This window comes from Vicugna pacos, chromosome 7, assembly GCF_048564905.1.
Source record: "Vicugna pacos chromosome 7, VicPac4, whole genome shotgun sequence".
Classification (NCBI taxonomy): Eukaryota; Metazoa; Chordata; class Mammalia; order Artiodactyla; family Camelidae; genus Vicugna; species Vicugna pacos.
In genome coordinates, this window is record NC_132993.1 from 20,479,816 (window position 1) to 20,498,234 (window position 18,419).

Sequence of the window (18,419 nt, forward strand, 5' to 3'; positions counted from 1 at the left end):
TTTATCCTGGTTTCTAACAAAAAAGAAAGTTTAAAAAATTATTGCCAATATATTTATTGTAACAGCTGGTGTTGCCATGGCATCTTTAAGGCTTTATACTTTCTGATTTCTAGATTTCTATACCCTATGTAGTTTTTACACTACCAACCCACAGAAAAACTGAATAAACCTAGGTTATGGTTTGAACTTTAATGTATCAGGTTAAAGTATTATAGTAAGAGTGAATGATTAGTATAAAGATAAATTTCACTATGCTGGAAATACCTAGCATTCAAAGACAAAAAAATCATTAGATTATTACTATTATTACATTATTAGCTAGTTTCAAACACTTTCAGACACTTTTATAGGTCAGTAGAATTCTAGGAATTCATATCCAGGCATTTTGCTAAACTTACCAGTGCTATGCAACTCCATAAAAATATCTTGATTTAAAAAATAATGCTGGTAGAGCATCCCCAGAGTAATTTACAATAAAACATCTTTAGGTGTGACCACAGTATCTCTAAGTTTACTTACTAAAGTTAACTAAGTTTCCCAGAATTATAAAGCTGGTGCTTCAATTCTACCTGATCTATCAATTCAGAGACAAAATTTTTCCACATTTATCATTCCTCTGAAATTGGGATACATCTTAAAATTGCTGTAGACCAGGTGTCATGGGGCACAGAAGTCACTGCCTGCACATATATGAACATGGCTGTTATCCCTGGAGGCATGATTGCAACCCCTAGCCTTTTCAATCATCAAGCCATTTAGCACTATTTCAGAAATGAACATGTCTTGGTTGTTGTCTGGTAACTCCCCCAGTGATCAAAAAGAACCAGCATCAAACTTGTGGCAGCTAGGAAAAGGTCTCAGAGAGGATAGCAGAGCACTTTTTAAAATGCCACCCACACTCCCTATGACACTGAGGACAATATTCCATGAAACCACACAATGATGACTCTGAAACAAGAATAATTCAGAACTGGACTCTGTGGAAAAGTTTCGGAATAGCAATTTATTTCACTTACATGTTCCTTTTTGTGTATATACAAAAGCAGTATGATTAAAATCTATATCTAAGTAAGCCTGAAAGAGCTCTTTCAATAAGTATAAAGTAAAAATTCTTAGCAATAAGCGTTGTGTCAGTTTGTCAATGTTTTTTCTTTCTTTGTGGTGCATAAATAATGGTGCATCTTATAATTGATGGTGTCAAAGACATGATGAAATACAAGTCTGTTTGTTTTCCAACTTCTACCTTCTATTCTAAAAACCCCAGCTAAAGCCTGTCACTTCATAACTTGTACATCACTGTCAACTAACCGTTTTTACAGTTAAGAGTTAAAAAACCACTTAAAAACAGTATCAGCAGGTCTGCTTACCAATCTCTCTTCCACCAATTCATCCTGCATACCACTGCCATTTAAAATTTCTGTAACACTAATATTATAATCAAATACCACTTATGGAGCACCTGCTATGTGTCAAGCACTGCATGCACTATCTCAATTAATTCTCATATAATTCTATAAGGAAACTATTCTTACACCCATTTTGGAGATAAGAAAACTCAAGCTTAAGTAATTAGCCCAAGTTACATAGTTAGTATACAGGAATATAGCAGGAAATCTAACTAAGTTCCAAAGCCTACATGTTCAGCCACTTCACTATTATTTATCTGTTTTCTCAAAAATCCTCCTACAGTTACCCACTTCTTATAGGATGAAGTCCAAACTTCTCAGTCTCACATTACAACTATTCTGATCATTCCCTACTTTCCCAACACTCCTTTAACAGGGCCAGCAGCTACAGTTGTCTGCCCAGTTCTGCAGACTACACAAACGGCACCCTCTTGAGTTCCCAGTATACAACCCACAGAGTCCTACTGGGCAACTTGGCTCACCATACTCCCTCTTTAGCTGGCCAGCCTCCTTACTAACTTCTGCATCTAGCAAATTCTGTTCTGTCTCTGGGTCTTTAATTCTGCTTTTTATCCAAATATTATCTATCTTTCAAGGCCCAACTCAATTTCCACTTCCTCAGAGAAAATTCCCCATGGATTCTTGTCATAATCCTCTTACTCCTTTAAATTCCTACAGACTCAATCTTGTGTCACTTTGTTGTTATTTCCAGGCTACACTGCGCACAACTAGTCCACGACATTGCCAAGTATAGGGAGCAGGTCTTTTATTTTTTTAATATCTATTATGAAACATTTTCACGTATTCAGACATGTACAGATAAATACATTAACAAATATTCTCACAATTACCAGAGATGAAGAGTGTTTAGTGTGTTTACAGGAATCATTAGAGTTCTGGGCACAGAATATGCTTACTGCGAATTTACTAACTGGCTGCTACAACCATAAGGTCAATGGGCCTTTAGTCAGGTTGCCAAAAATGTCCCAGAGAAGATACCATATTCTTTCATATACTTGAAGCTTTTCTGGATAAAAGAGGAGTCTTTAGGAAGGTCTCAAAAATGATTTTTTAAATTATTTTTTACCTATGAGCTGCTCTGAAATTAAAAACATATTGTCATCTGAGGTATATAACAGAGAGATGCCCAAGTGCAGTGCTAACTGCAGACCTGTGATCCTGAAGAACACACGCCACAGAGCCAGGCCACAGGCTGTGGCCTGAAGAATTCCGTGAGCTTCATCTTGTTCTCTCCAGGCTCAATGGCAGCCTCTTTCCTCCCCTGCCTCAGTCCAGATCTCTAGTTTCCCTCTTGTCCCCTGGATCTCTACTTTTGAACCTTGAAACCTCAAAGGACTTCGATGGAATGCTTATCTCATACTTTGTAGCTAACTGTGTTAGTTACCTGTTGAATAAGTTAATAAATAACCAATAGGGCTTTTACATTACTACTTTTTTTAATGTGATATTTGCTAGCTAGCTAGCAATTTATTTATTTATTGTTTGTTTGTTTTACATTACTACTTTTTAAATATGCTTCCATATTTCCTGTAACTTGAAACCATTTTAAAAAACCTATCTAAATAAATGAATGACTTAGAATAAGAAATCATGACCAACTCCAGAGTCCACTTATCTACTGGGAAGGTGGAATTAAACAAAAGAAGAGGATTATTATAACCGCAGAGCAACCTCCTGTTTCTGTAATCATGACTAATTTCTGTATCAGTAGAACTGGTTAGTCATACCCAGTGTATCCCCATTGAAATGCTATGGATTATTGATTCTAAGGAAAGGGCTCTGCCTGCAGAAACTCCCATGGTTCTTCTGAAAAATTCTCTTTGTCCCTCAATAAAATATTTCTAGACCTATTCCTACAAAGCTCATAAAAGTATGTGATATGGCAGTAAGCCACCAAGAGAATACCCTTAGGGTACAGCAACTTAAAAATCTACTGCTTGCCAATGCTTTTCAGTAAACATTGCCAGTTCTCCATAAACATTATATACAGGAGGATAATAACAAACTAATTAATTTCTACTGCTCTCCAGTGAGGTTGGTATTATCCTTATTTTACACATGAGGACACTGAGCCACATATAGCAACAATCAATGTGGAGGACCACTCAAGAAACCACAGCTTAAACACAAGTTTTGCAAAAGTGAAGTTTTTAGCTACATATGCACTCAGCAATTTCATAAACATGTAGAAAATGTAGATTTACTTCTAAAGTAGGATCAAACCCTGTATGGTTCTATCATCTACTTTTTTAACTTAACCATCTGAAAATGTCAACAGAAAGATCTGTGTCATCATGTGTAATGGCAGTGTAGCAGTCCTATCTAGGGATGAGCCATCCATTTATCTATCCAATCCCTTATCTTTGAGCTTTTAGGTTATTCTCAATTTTTAAAAAATACTATTAATACTACAGTGACTCATATCTTTGCTTAATCAATTACTTCCTTAGAAGAAAATTTCAAAAGGAAGCTGGGTTAAAAAGTGTACATTTGATGTACGTTCATGTATAACTGAAAAATTGTGCTCTACACTAGAATTTGACACAACATTGTAAAAGGACTATAACTCAATGAAAAAAATGTTAAAAAAAATAAAAAAATAAGAAGTATACACTTGGTGCACTTCTTATGAGTTGCCAAAATGCCCTCCAAAAAATCACGCTAGTTTAAACTGCCTGTTTGATATAGCAGCACTACAAGTTATATATCTTTTTCATGTCTGCCAACATGAGCCATACGAAACACCTTTTTGTTTCAATTCCCATTTCTTCGAACTTTTGTGTGTTTGTTAAACATTTGTATTTCCTCCTTTTGTTTATGTCCTTTTCTCTTTTGTCTTTGGGTGTTCTTAAAAATAAATTTTTAAATGAAAAAATTTAAATATACAGAAAGGTGAAGAGAACAGTAAAACAAATACCTCTATACCCACCACTTAGATTCAATAATTGTGCACATTTTGGCATAATTACTTTATCTGCCATCTAGACACACTTTTTTTGGCTAACCACTTAAAGTATATCTAGACATTTCAAGACTTCTTAATATTTCTGCATGCATCTTGGAAGAATAAGGGCATTCTCATATATAATTACAATACAATTTTCATAACCTACAAAAATAACATAATTCCTTAATATCATCTAATATCTAATCCATATTCAAACATATCTTTAGATCTTTGTTATTCATCTGTTCATATTTTATTGGTTTTTGAGAGTTCTTTATATATTAAGAATATGAATCAGTTCACTACTTACTATGTGATCTTGGGCAAAATATTTAAGCTCTTAAATCCTCAATTACTACATCTGTAAAGCACAGGTAATAACAAATATATACATCACAGAGTTATTGTGATGATTAAGTAAAAATCAAAGTGCTTAGCAGAAACAGGCACATTATAAACACTCAACAAATTGTAATTGCTGTTACTATTTTTAAAAGATTGTTTTGCCAGTTTGCTGTTCTTGTTTTTGTTTACAGTGCCTTGCCATACATCCCAATTGGTGGCAAGGAGATAATATGGGCAGAACTCAATAAATAACTGACAATCCTGAATCTGTAATCCATATTCCAAGATGAACAGCCCTACTTAATTTTAATCTTCCAGAGTTCTCAGAAACCTCCAGAAAGAAGAGCAAAAAGGAAGATCAATGATGGTTTCAGGCAGGAAGGCAAAATGTAAATACCAAAGTTTTAATATTATTTAATAAGACAATACATATAAAGTACTTATAACTTATAACCTAGAACGTAAGTATTCAATAAATGTTAAACATAATTATAAAATCTAAATAATTTCTTTAACTATTATTAATATGAGAGTATGTGCAATATACTACATAACTGATTACAGTAAACATAGGCTCTGACTCTTTAATACCACCCCATATACCAGTATTTATAAAATTAAGGATATTCTGTACTTTTAAGGTTTCACAGAAGTCATTAAAAATAATCAGGGGTGGACGTAGTGGCCCTTTGAGGGATGGTTTAATTACTTTTTCAGTTTGGCACAGGTTTATCGTCCTCCTGAGGTTTGGACATGTTTTGGTTATTTTATTTTCTTATTAAATTATCCACTTAGTTGAGGTTTTTAATTGATAAGAACAGAATTAATACACAGCATTTCCTTATAATTTTTAATCTATTCTTATCTGCAATTACAACTCTTATCTGCAGTTATAACTCTCATCTCATTTCTAAACCTATATATTTGTTTTCTTCATCCTTTTTCTGAATCAGTATGCTAGACATTCTTCTATTTCACTGGATTTTTCATAGTACCATTTCTTGAGTGTTACAATTCTATTTCTGTTTACAAAATCATTCATTTCTTCTACATGTTTACTTAAACTATTTCTTTCTTAGACTTACTGTTCTCTTTCCAGCTTCTTGTTTTACATGAAGTTTCTTTTCCTTCTTTCTTTATATATAAGAAAAAAATCAAGGCAATGAATATTTCTTTGAGCACCAATTTAGATAATAACTTTTACAATTTTTAAAAATTATTTTAAAATAGTATGCAAATTAAGTTTTTCTTTTAAGAAGTATTTAAAAATTTCCATGTGGCTAAAAATTTTTTCCTGTTAATCTTTTGTATATTAAGTCTAAACTTTCTATACTAAGGTTAAAAATATGACCTGTGTAATTCTCCACATTTTACAGTTTATTAAGATTTTCTTTGGGGCCTAATAATAACATATAGTTAATTCTTATAATCTATTCATATAATTTTTCAAAAAAGGTATAGTCTCCCATTGTAAGATATCAATGTTAATTATCTATTCTTTGTATTAAACTTTAATTCTGTTATTCAGATCTCTATTTCTTATTTATATTTTTCTTCCTTGACCTGACAAAGATATTAAAGCCTCCTACTACCATTGTGGTTTCTTTTTTTCCCTCCCATTTCTAACTTTTTGATCTACATGCTTTGCTTTAATGTTACTTGAGACATAAGAGGCTCATTATAAATTTATACTGTTTATCAATACTAAAGACCTCTGGGTCTCAGTTAATACTCCTCTGTCTTGAGAATTTAGCTTTCTCTGATATTAATGTTGCAATCCATGATTTATTTTTGTTGATATATCTTTGCCTATTACTTTATTTTTAAAATTGTAACAGCTTTATTGAGATATAATTCATATGCCATACATATTAGGTTTTCCTATGGTTGCCACAAAGTATCACAAACTTGGAAGCTTAAAACAATAGAAATTCATTCTCTTGCTTCACTGGGCTGAAAGTGTTGGCAGGGCTGCTCCTTCTGGAGGCTCTGGAAGAGAATCTCTTTTCTCATACCATCTAACATGTATTCCTTCACTCCTGACCCTTTCCTTCCCTGCTTCCACCAACACATCTCCTACTTCTGTATCAATCTCCCTTTGTCTCCCTCTTATAAAGAGACTGTGATTAGATTTAGGGTGTACCTAGATAATCCAGGATAATCTCCCCATCTCAGAATCTTTAACAATCAAACCTGCAGTTCTTTTTGCCAGTTAAGTAACACTCTGTAGTTCCAGGGATTTGGATCTGGATATATTTGGGGGACATTCATTATTCAGCCTGCCACACACACCACAAAATTCACCGTTTAAAATGTACAATTCAATCCTAAATAATATTTGTAGAGTCATGCAAGCATCATCATAATCTGGTTTTATTTTCTCTAAAAGAACCCTATACCTACTAGCTGTCACTCTCTGTTCCTCCCTGCCCCCTCTCAACCTGGCAACCACTAATCTACTTTCTGTCTCTATAGATTTGACTGTTCTGGACATTGCATATAAATGGAATCATACAATATATGCCTTTTGTGAATGGATTCTTTGACTTAGCACGATGTTTTCAAGGCTCATCCATGCTGTACTTATCACTACTTCATTCCTTTTTATTGCTGCATATTTCACTGAGTGGATAATAGAACATTTTTTTATCCATTCATCAGTTGATGGACATTTGGGTTGTTTTCATTTTGTGGTCATTATGATTAATACTACTATGAACACCGTGTATAAGTTTTTGTATATAAATTTTGCTATTATGAACACTGTGCTTATAAGATTGGTTTTCAGTTCTCCTCAGTAAGCTTAGGAGTAGATTTGCTAGGTTATATGGTAACTCTACTTTTAACATTTTGAAAAATTGCCAAACTATTTTGCAAAGCAGTTCCTTCATTTTACATTCCCAACAGCAATGTATGAGGGTTCCAGTTTCTCCATATTCCCCACCAACACTTACTATTATTGTACATCTTTTTTATTATAGTCATCCTAGTGGGTATGAAGTGGTATCTCATTGTGGTTTTGATTTTCATTTCCCTAATTAATAGTTATTAATTATTTCTATATCTTCTTTGGAGAAATAGCTATTCAGATTCTTTGCCATTTTAGATTGGGTTATTTGTCTTTTATTGTTGAGTTATATGAGTTCTTTATATACTTTGGATACAAATTCTGTCAGATATATAATTTGCAAATATTTTCTCCCATTCCATGGACTGTCTTTTCACTTTCTTGATGGTATCATTTGAACATCTGTGAGTCACTATAAGTATGTCACATACATTGAATAGAATTGGGTTTTGATTTGGATTGTTGTCGTTCCAAACTGAAAGAAAATCTTTATTTTTAATAAGAGAGTTCAACACATTTATATTTATAGTTTATAACAGAATTAGCTGGTCTCATTTATGTTACTTTGTTCTATGCCTTGTGTTCTATTTTGTTTTTTAATTCCTTCCCTTGTTTTCTATCTTTTGTATAAGACTTTCCCCCTCTTCATTGGTCTGGAAGACATACTTTGCTTGTATTCTCCTGTATTTATTCTTTAGCCTGTATTTATCAAATGCCAGTCAATGGAAAAATACCTATTGCTTTTTCTCTTGGTCTAGGCTATCATATGACCATTTATTCCTGTTTCACAGAGTTTGCAACTTTTTACATTCTATAGAAGATTCCAACAGTTTTCCAATACTTTTCTTTTGAATTTTTTAGTGAGTAATTTTCAGAGGTATTTTTCTGAGTCTTCCAGATGAGTCTTTTTCATAGACCACATTATTATTAGTAGTAGTAATATCATTTAAAACTTAATATTGAAGAAGACACACTTAGATTTCATGTTTGTCAACAGCATGACACTAAGGGCTGCTTGTTAGGCACCATTTTGAACTAGAAGCCTTCTACCTTATTCCTCTAAGGAAAGGTCCAAATATGCACCCTATTCTAGAGTCTCAGGAATTTGGGGAAAACTCAAAAGAAAACTCAAAAATGTTAAGAACTACAACATTTGTGTACGTGCAAAAAATACAACAAACAAAATCTCAACTGATTACTAATTCTGAGCTCTTGAAATATCTACATTCAATATGAGAGAAATCTAATAAATGCCATTTTAACTTAATGAATTTAATCCTTGTAAAAACAAAATGCAATTTAAATCTGGACAGATCATTATTCTACTAAGTACTCAAAGTTACTTCAGTCAGAGAAAGAGTAGTTCACATAGTGTAAGTATGCAACAGTAAAATACTATTTTTATAAAGTCAGTTCTATATAGGTATACAATCAAAATATTCAACTATATTGAAGCAGAGTGTTAAATTCTTAGAATATAAGACATTTAAAACATGCAACTCAAATGTCAGCGATTAATGAAATGCTCTCAGGTTTGCCTCACAAATTGCACATCTTGAGTTAGCTACGATTTTGTTTCTAATATAAATCTGTAACTTTCTCACAAAATCTTGCATTGGTTTCTTAATGAACACAATGCCATTTTTTTTCCATTGCTCTGATAAGGCAAAATAACCTTGTTATGGAAAGTAGAAACAAAAATGGTCATTTTTATTTTGATCTGCATAAAGGAGTTTGAACATCAGTCCTGACCCTCATTTCTGGATGAAGGGAAGATAGGCTAACTATTGTGCTAGACAAAGAATCAAAAGAATGTGAACAATAACCCACAGAAAGCAAAGGGTATCCGAGAACACGATTCAGTTTTCTTACCACATTCTCCAAAGGTGCTGCACCAAACACTTTAAACACGGGATTTGGCTTGGAGGGTGAGATACAAAGGACAATAGCTTGCTGTCCCACTCGAGTAGTATATTCGTCTAATGTGGCTCGAAGTTTCCTGAATCAGAGAATGAAAACAAAAACAGTCAAAGAAGATAGAAATTACAAGATTTACTGTGACTTGAGACAATTTATTCTGATTAGATACGTTTTCTTTTACTTGAAGTGTGAAAAAAGAGAGTGTGCGGCTTAACACCCTGTTCAGCAGAAATATGTACATACTTTTGTCCTAAAGACCTGCTGATATAAGGGTCTACCTCAGGTTTACCTCAGGACACAGTCATGACATGACGGTGAACAAGGTAACACCCTTCCTGATCTTAGCAATACCAAAGGAAGGGGTTTTATCTTATGCTGCTTATAATGATAAAGATAAATGCAGAGATGTCTTCTTATAGACTTTATTATATCATCTCCATGTTTAATGAAGAGGGCTTACATGACCTGCTTCTAATTTCTTTGACTGATATAATCATCATTCATGTCTCACTGACATAATTTTATCCAAAAATACCACTTCAAAAATGTTGCTGATACTAACTACTACACCTAAAATAAACAAGTTTATATTATATAGCACAGGGAACAATATTCAATATCTTATATAGTAACCTACAATGAAAAAGAATATGGAAACAAATACGTATGTATATATATGACTGAACTATTTTGCTCTACATTAGAAATTGACACAACACTGTAAACTGACTATATTTCAATTAAAAGAAGTGTTGTCATTTCCAGATTTTCACTGTGATAAAAACAATAATTCTTAGTCCTGTAGTATTTTACAAATGAGGATGCAGTAAGAGCTTTTTCAAATATATCCACACCAGATGAAATAGAGATGCCGTCCTTTTCCTCGAAAATCATGGGAGATTATTTTAAAGTTCTACATCCCATAATTCTTCTGGGAACATGGTCTACCCTTTCAAGGGACTGGTGAGTCATGCCAATTAAAACGAAGCAAAGCCAACCTATCACAATAAAATTTTCCAACTTTCTCCAAAGCCTGTACTGTTGTGCCTATGTCCCTTACAGCAAAAATACTTCTACAAATAATACATTCTAATTTCTCCTGCCTGCACTATCATTAACAGAAATGAGATTTATCATTAAAGGAAAGGAAATTTTTTTTCCCATCAAGTGGTACACAACCTCTTTGCTGAAAGCTACTGTTGAATACGTTTTGGGTTTTCCCTTCAGTTTCTTATAATCTTCTTATGTTCTTAATATAGACTGTAATTTTCTATAGCTTTTGTCACATATCATTTACATAGGCTGGCGTTCCATTTGGATTCAACATTCCAATAAACATCTTAAAAATTTGGAGGTAGTATTTGAAACACAAGAAGAAACCTCTGAAACATTTTATAGACTAAATTTCTCATCATATATGAATGCATGTTTTGCAACCTGTCAAAATATTATGTCCTCCGTGTACCACACCTGTGTAATAATCTTTCTTTGCAACCTACTAACTCTTCAGAAGAAATAAAAATGAGCAAAGGACCACACACCAAACAAGAAATGCACTGGCATTCCTTAAAGGAATGATCTATATTCAGTCTCCACTTCCTCTTCCTATTCTCTCTTGGAGACATTCAATCCCTTCATCCTTACGGCTCCTTTGAAAACACTCTTGTCAATTTTAATCATGACCTCCAGGTTGCTAAATCTAATGGTCAATTTGCATCTTATTCAACCTGTCAGCAGCATTTGACAGCACTGATCACATGCCCTCCTTCTTAAATCACTTTTTGCACTTGGTTTCCAGGATACTACCCTCTTGGTTTTCCTCCTGACTTACTGGTCGCTTCTTAGACTTCTTTGCTAACTCCTTTCATTTCTCTAACTTGTAAGGGATAAAGTGCATCAGGCCTCAGTCCATACTCCCTATGTGATCTCTTCCAGTCTCATGGTTTCATATACTACTTATATACTTCTATCTTCAGCTGAGATCTCCCCTTTGAATTATGGACTCATATAGGCCATTTCTGTTTCTTTCCTGTTTGCCACCTGCTTATTCTGTATCTCCACTTAGTGGTTAAAAGGTATGACAAACTAAACGTGTCCAAACCGAATTCCTGATTCTGCCCTACTCTCACTCTCATACCTGCTTCTCTTCAGGCAAGTGTCATTTCAATCTTTCCAGTAAGCAGACCAGAAACCCTGAGGTCAACTTGCACTTTTTTTCCTCTCACATACCACATCCAATCCATCAAGGAATCATGCTGGGTTTACTTTTGAAATACATCCAGAACCTGACCACCTCTTACTACCTTTGCCACTGCCACACTGGTTTGAAGACAGTCATTTCTGGCCTGGATTACAACAATAACCTCCTAACTGATCTCCTTGCTTCCATTCTTGTGCTCTGGAGTCTATTCTATTGAGTGACACTTTCAAAACATATACCAGATTATATCATTGCTTTGATCACAAGTCTTCATTAACTTCCTACCTCACTCAGAGTAAGAGGCAAAGACCTAATGCTGGACCAAAAGACCCCATGATGTGGCTCTCCACTACTACTCTGACCACATCTCCTCTCATTCTTTCCCTAGCTTTTCCTCAAGCATGACTAACACATTCCTCCACACTTCAGAGCCTTTGCTCTTACTATTGCCTCTGCCCCAAAAGCTCTTTACCTAGACACCAATGTGGCTGTCCTTTCACTTACTTCAGGTCTCTGTTCAAAGGTCACCTTATCAGAGGAGATTTTGCAGACCCTATGAAAAGAGAAACTACTATATCCTCCCTAAGCCCCTAACCTTTCTATTTTCCTTAGTCTGCTCTGTTTTTTTCCATAGCACTTTTCATCATGTGACATATGACATATTTGCTTATTTTCTTTTTCCCTCCATTATAAATAAGCGCTCTAGGGAATTTTGTTAGCTGTTATATTCCCAAGGCCTAGAACAATGCTTGGCACACAGCAGGCATACAAATTTTCCCTGAACGAATTAATGTAATATCATACATCTGTTAATCATATTTCTAGTTTCATTTATTTGATTGTGTAAGAGTACTTTAAAGTCTAATTCTGTCGTCAAGAAATTTAACTTGAATAAAATAAAATAATTTGACACAACATTGTAAAATGATTATAAATCAATAAAAAATGTAAAAAAATAAAAAAATAAAATAATTTGACACAACATTGTAAAATGATTATAAATCAATAAAAAATGTTAAAAAAATAAATAAAATAAAATTTGACACAACATTGTAAAATGATTATAAATCAATAAAAAATGTTAAAAAAATAAAATAATTTGACAACATTGTAAAATGATTATAAATCAATAAAAAATGTTAAAAAAAATAAAATAATTTGACACAACATTGTAAAATGATTATAAATCAATAAAAAATGTTAAAAAAAAATAAGAAATTTAACTTGATATCCTTGATAAGGTATATTCTAACTCTGTCATCCAAACCCTAAAGCATTTGAGGAGTAGCAACAATATGGATAAGGAAGCCCTCACCTAAGCAAACGTGTTTGCTGTCTCTTCCGGATAGATGGATTAGACTCAAACACATGAGGCCGTTTCCGTTTCTTTCCTGTTGCCACAGCAGCAGCAGCAGCCATTCCCACAGGACCTGAAATAATAACATATTCGCTGAGATTAGGCAGAGCCGGTTAACTGTATAAGGCAGAAAAAAATTAAAGGTACAAAAAAGCAGCATTTATTTCCTAATAAATACAGAATGTTCCTGATAGCGTCAATATTATTTCACTACTGTTCAACATGGATCATATTTTAATTTACCATTAAAACTTACAATGAATCTTTTTAAAAAGTAAATGACTTACACCTCCCCACCACATACCAGCTTGAATTTTATATAATGTTGATTTTTGTTTTGTTTTGTTTTGCCAGCATACCCATACTGTTAAGGAAGTATTCTCAGAAGTGCTAGATGAAACTGTAGCATTGAAAGGAAGAGCTTTCCAAAACAAAAATGTTAACAGATTTCAAATTTCATTACCATCCCTGTGCCCCTCTTTCCATTACTCCAAGACACTGCCAAGTTAAGAAAGTCAGAGATAATCACTCATACTTGGAATTCCAATGACACCACCATCCCCTGTAAGAGGAATACCTGGAAGACTACTATTTTAATTGGAAAAAAATTTCTTATATATCTGAGAATTGTGCCCAAAATGGAGTGTTGACTACAAAGTCAAGTTGATAAAAGCATTCTGTGAGGAAAGAAAAGAAAGCTGTTTCACTCTAAGGGAAAAATGTTAATAAAAGTTGGTCTAGTTTGCCCTGAAACTAATGATTAAAATAGAGGGTAGGCCCTCAGGAATGATTAGTCTTTGACTGATGGAATCTCAACGTTTCAAGGGTATCCTTTTTTTTTTTAAATTCATATTTATCCTTATTTGTGAACCCTGTAAAAGGTCTAAATAAAAATTAGCTTTAATTGCTCACATTTATACTGGCATATATGTTCTATAAGTGACTCAATTAAAATAAGTCTCCCTAAATACCTAGACGTGCCCCTCTACATGTTATTTAGTAGTATACTCAGTATGACTTAAACAAACTTCTCTAAGGAGCCCCAAAGCAAGTAAAAAAATAAATTAATGCCTTTCCAACATAAACAGCTAGTAGAGGAAAAAATCTTACTAATGCATTTTTCCACCATTTAATTTTTTTTAATTATGGTAAGAACATTTAACATGAGATCTACTGTCTTAATAAAAATTTAAGTGTACAATACAGTACTGTTAACTGTAGGCACAATGTTGTGCAACAGATCTCTAGAACTTAGTCACCTTGCATGACTGAAACTTTATTCTGTTGAACAGCAACTTCCCATTTCTGCACCCCAGCCCCTGGCAACCAAAAATCTACTCTTGGCTTCTAAGAGTTTGAATACGATACCTCAAATAAGTGGAACCATGCAGTACCTATCCTGCTGACCTTGTGTATTTTACTTAGCATAACACCCTCAAGGTTCATCCATGTTGCCATATATGGTAGGATTTCCTTCTTTTTAAAGGCAGAATAATATTCCTGTGTGTGTGTGTGTGTGTGTGTGTGTGTGTGTGTGTACACACATACACACCACATTTTCTTTATCCATTCATCTGTCAATGAGCACTTACACTGTTTCCACATCCTATTATGAATAGTGCTGCGATGAACACAGGAGTGCAAATATCTCTAAGAGATCCTGTTTCAATTCTTTTTAATAAATATCCATCCGTAGATGAAACTCCTGGATCATATGGTAGTTGTGTTTTTAACTGTTTGAGGAACTTTCACACTGTTTTCCATAGGGGCTGCACTGTTTTATGTTCCCACCAACAGCATACAAGGATTCCAATTTCTGTACATCGTTGCCAATACTTAATTTTTGTTTTTTTATAATAGCCATTCTAACAGGTGTGAGGTGGTGTCTCATTGTGATTTTGATTTGTATTTCCCTGATGATTAGTGATGTTGAGCATAATTTAACACAATTACTTTGTTGGCCATTTGTATGTCTTCTTTAGGGAGGGGTCTACTCAAGTCCTCTGTCCATTTTTTAATCAGGTTATTTGTTATTATGCTATTGAGTTATGGGAATCCAACATTTTATTATTTAGACTTTCAAATATATAGTAAAGTTGAAAGAATTTTACAGTGACTATTCACAGATCTACCACCTGGACTCCACCATTAACATTTTACTACATGCATCTTTTCATCTTTCTATCCATCCATCAACTCACACTGGGGTTTTTTGTCAAAAATGCATTTCAAAGTAAACTGATCCCCCAAAATACTTCAGTAGGAACATCCTTGGCTAGAGTTCAATATTTGCTTATAATTTTTTCTTTTGAAGTAACATTTACATATAATGAAATGTACAGGTCATTTGATAAATTTTGAAAAATGCATGGAATTATGAAACCCTAACCTGTACCAAGATATGTAATATTATCACTATAAAAAGTTCTCTCATGTCCCTTCCCAGTCAGTTCCCACTGTATCTCTTACCATAAGATCATAATTCTCATTTTTTTCACTCTATGTTAGTTTTGCCTATTCTAGAACTTCAAATAAATGAAATCATACTGTTATATACTCTTCCACTTAGAATGTTTTTGAGATTCATCCATGTCATTATATGTATCAGTAGATTGTTCTTTTTTATTGCTGAATAATATTTCAGAATATCAGTAAACCACAGTTTATCCATTATCCTACTGGTGGACACTGGCTATTTCCAGTTTTAGGCTACTATGAATAAAGCTGCTTAATTAGGTTAATTAATTAATTTACAAAATAATGCAATTCAAATAAAAATCCCAGTGTTTTTTTTTTTTTTTTTGTGGAACTTGATAAACTGATCTTAAAATTTAAATGGAAATACAAAAGGCCAAGAAGAGCCAGAACAATTTTTGGAGATTTTAAAAATGAGGCAGGGGCATTCATCCTTCCAAGTATCAGTAGTTACTACAAAGCTATAGTCTAAGACAGTGTGGAACTGGATAAGATAGATAAATAAACCAATGCAACTGACTAGAGAGCTCACAAACACCCTCCTGTGTCCGAAGACAGTCATGGGGAAAGGACGGACAATTAAAAATATGGTGCTGGGACAACTGACTGTCTGTACGGGCAAATAATGAAAGTAGATCCATATATTAAATTATAAGTGAAAATAAATTCCAGGTGGATTAAAGGCCTAAATGTAAAACAAAAACATCAATAAAACAACAACAACAACAAACTTTATAACTTCTCAAATAAACTACTGGAGAGAATTTATAAACTCAGGGTTAAGAAGAATTGCTTAAACAAGGCTCCAAAAGGATAAACCATGAGGTAAAACACTGACAAATTTCACAATAATATAAATCAAAACCTGTATGGATGGAAAGAAATAACAAAAAATTGGGGAGGGAGTGAGCAACAAACTAGAAGAAAATAACTGTAATACATACTACAGAAAAAAGGTTAATATTAAAAAAAATCAATAACTCTTCCAAATAAGAAAAGACAACCCATTTGGAAAATGGACTAAGGTATAAACAGGAAATATGTAAAAGAAGAAAAATGAATAGTCAATAAAGTTCTGAGATGATGCTCTATCTTGTCTTCCCACTCTGGCTGGAATCTCTTGCTCAGACAAGCAAATTAAACCAACACTGAGGTATTATTTCATACCCATCAGACTGGCAAAAATGAAAAATGACTGAAAATAGCAAATGTGGTGAGGCTGAAAAGCAACAGGCACGCTAGTACAATGCCTGTAGGAATGTAAATTAATGAAATGATTTGGAAAGACATTTGGAATACCTAGTAAAGTTGAAAATGTGCCTATCTTTGCCCTCCAATTCCCCTCCTGGGTATATGCTCAAGCAGTGTTTTTTAAACAGCAGGGTTCCACCAGTTGGTCACTCATGAGTAGTTTTTGTTTTTTAAAAATAAAATGGAATAAAGTGAAAGAGATCAGAACGTAACAGAGAGTGTGTCACTTGCAGTTGGGGAATTACTTCACAAGAAATTACTTCTGTTACATGTACATCAGTTTATTCTAGATCACAACATATTATTGTGGGACACTGCCAAAAGAAGTATGAAAATCAAAGTCAAGAGATTTCACAATGTGTACAAGAAAACATATGAAATTATTTTCATTTGCAGTAATTGTAACAGCAAAAATTTATAAATAATCTTATAACTCAATAAAAAAAATTTATAAATAATCTAAGTGTTCTCCCCATATGTGAGATACTCAGAAAACGAATGAAATACCAAATAACAGTTAAAATGAAAACATACAGCCACATTATCAACAAAAATTAATCTCAGAAAAATAATACTGAATGAAATAAACACTGTTAGAGAAACGGTAACAGAATGATACTATTCATATAAAATTTAAAACATGCAAAAACAATGCTAAATATTGTTTATTGATACACACACATATAAAAATATGAAAGAAATGCAATAGAATATTAAAGACCAAATTCAGAATAGTGGTTACTTCAGTAGATGGAGGGAAGGAAACAGGTTTAGAAAAAGCAGTAAGCAACTAACTTTCTCTCTCCATTTACCTTACTTCATTATTTTCTTCAGAGCACTCAGTGCTTTCTGAAATTATTTTGCTTTATTATTTGCACCTTTCTCCCTACCACCGATCTGTAAGCTCTCTTAGGAGCAAGTTCTTACCTGTTTTGTTCATAGTATCTATATATAGTAATATAGAGTATACAGTAATTCCTCAAATATTGTTGAATGGTTAAATGGTAAATCATTTCTATCAGCTAGACCTCAGTTTCCACATATGCCATATGAAAGTGTTAGATTAAGGCCCTTTGCTAATCTTAACACTATGGCAATGCAGTACAGTAACACAGCAAAACTATGTCTCAAAAGCATCTTCCTTCCTAGGAAAGAAGTTTTCCTGGATTCTTTATGTTAGGATGCCCTCTTCTGGGAAGTATTAAAATTTCAAAAATATATTTTAATAACATTGTATGTGTTTTATGTATTAAGCCTTATTTTTAAATTCACCATTCCAGAAATACACAGTGGATAATAACTGACAGCAATAAGTTTATTTTCACTGTAGATGTCCTCCTCCCCCTAAAATACAGCATATACTAAAAAAATGTAGTATCTGGCCATTCTTGATCATTGATTAACTGTCCAGCTTTTCTTAAATATCTTCTAAGATCAATGTTCCTCATACAATATTAGACCCATCCAGGCATAGTTTACATGGAGTCTTCCACACTGTGCTAAATATACAATGCAAATAGGAAAGAAAATGGTACAGAATATAGCCCAGCTTTAAGTCATTTAGAGGCCCAGAAAAATCTCAAAACCTTACATTGGATTAAGATGGTCTAGGACTGCTAGTGCCCTAAGGCATCTGGCAGAAGCAAATA

General features: G+C 33.5%; 1 protein-coding gene across 7 annotated transcripts in view; it reads right to left on the reverse strand.

The window, feature by feature from the left end:
- The window catches only part of NRF1 (nuclear respiratory factor 1), a 129,391-nt gene that overhangs the window by 63,674 nt on the left and 47,298 nt on the right, over window positions 1-18,419 (reverse strand). For all 7 annotated transcript variants that reach the window (XR_012074284.1, XM_072964504.1, XM_072964501.1 and 4 more), the window contains 2 exons: window positions 13,003-13,117; window positions 9,440-9,566 (listed from right to left, as the gene is read on the reverse strand). Coding sequence is in view for 6 of the 7 variants with exons in the window: in XM_072964504.1 (XP_072820605.1) it covers window positions 9,440-9,566; window positions 13,003-13,117 (242 nt within the window). In the remaining variant the exon portion in view is untranslated. The remainder of the gene's footprint in view (window positions 1-9,439; window positions 9,567-13,002; window positions 13,118-18,419) is intronic.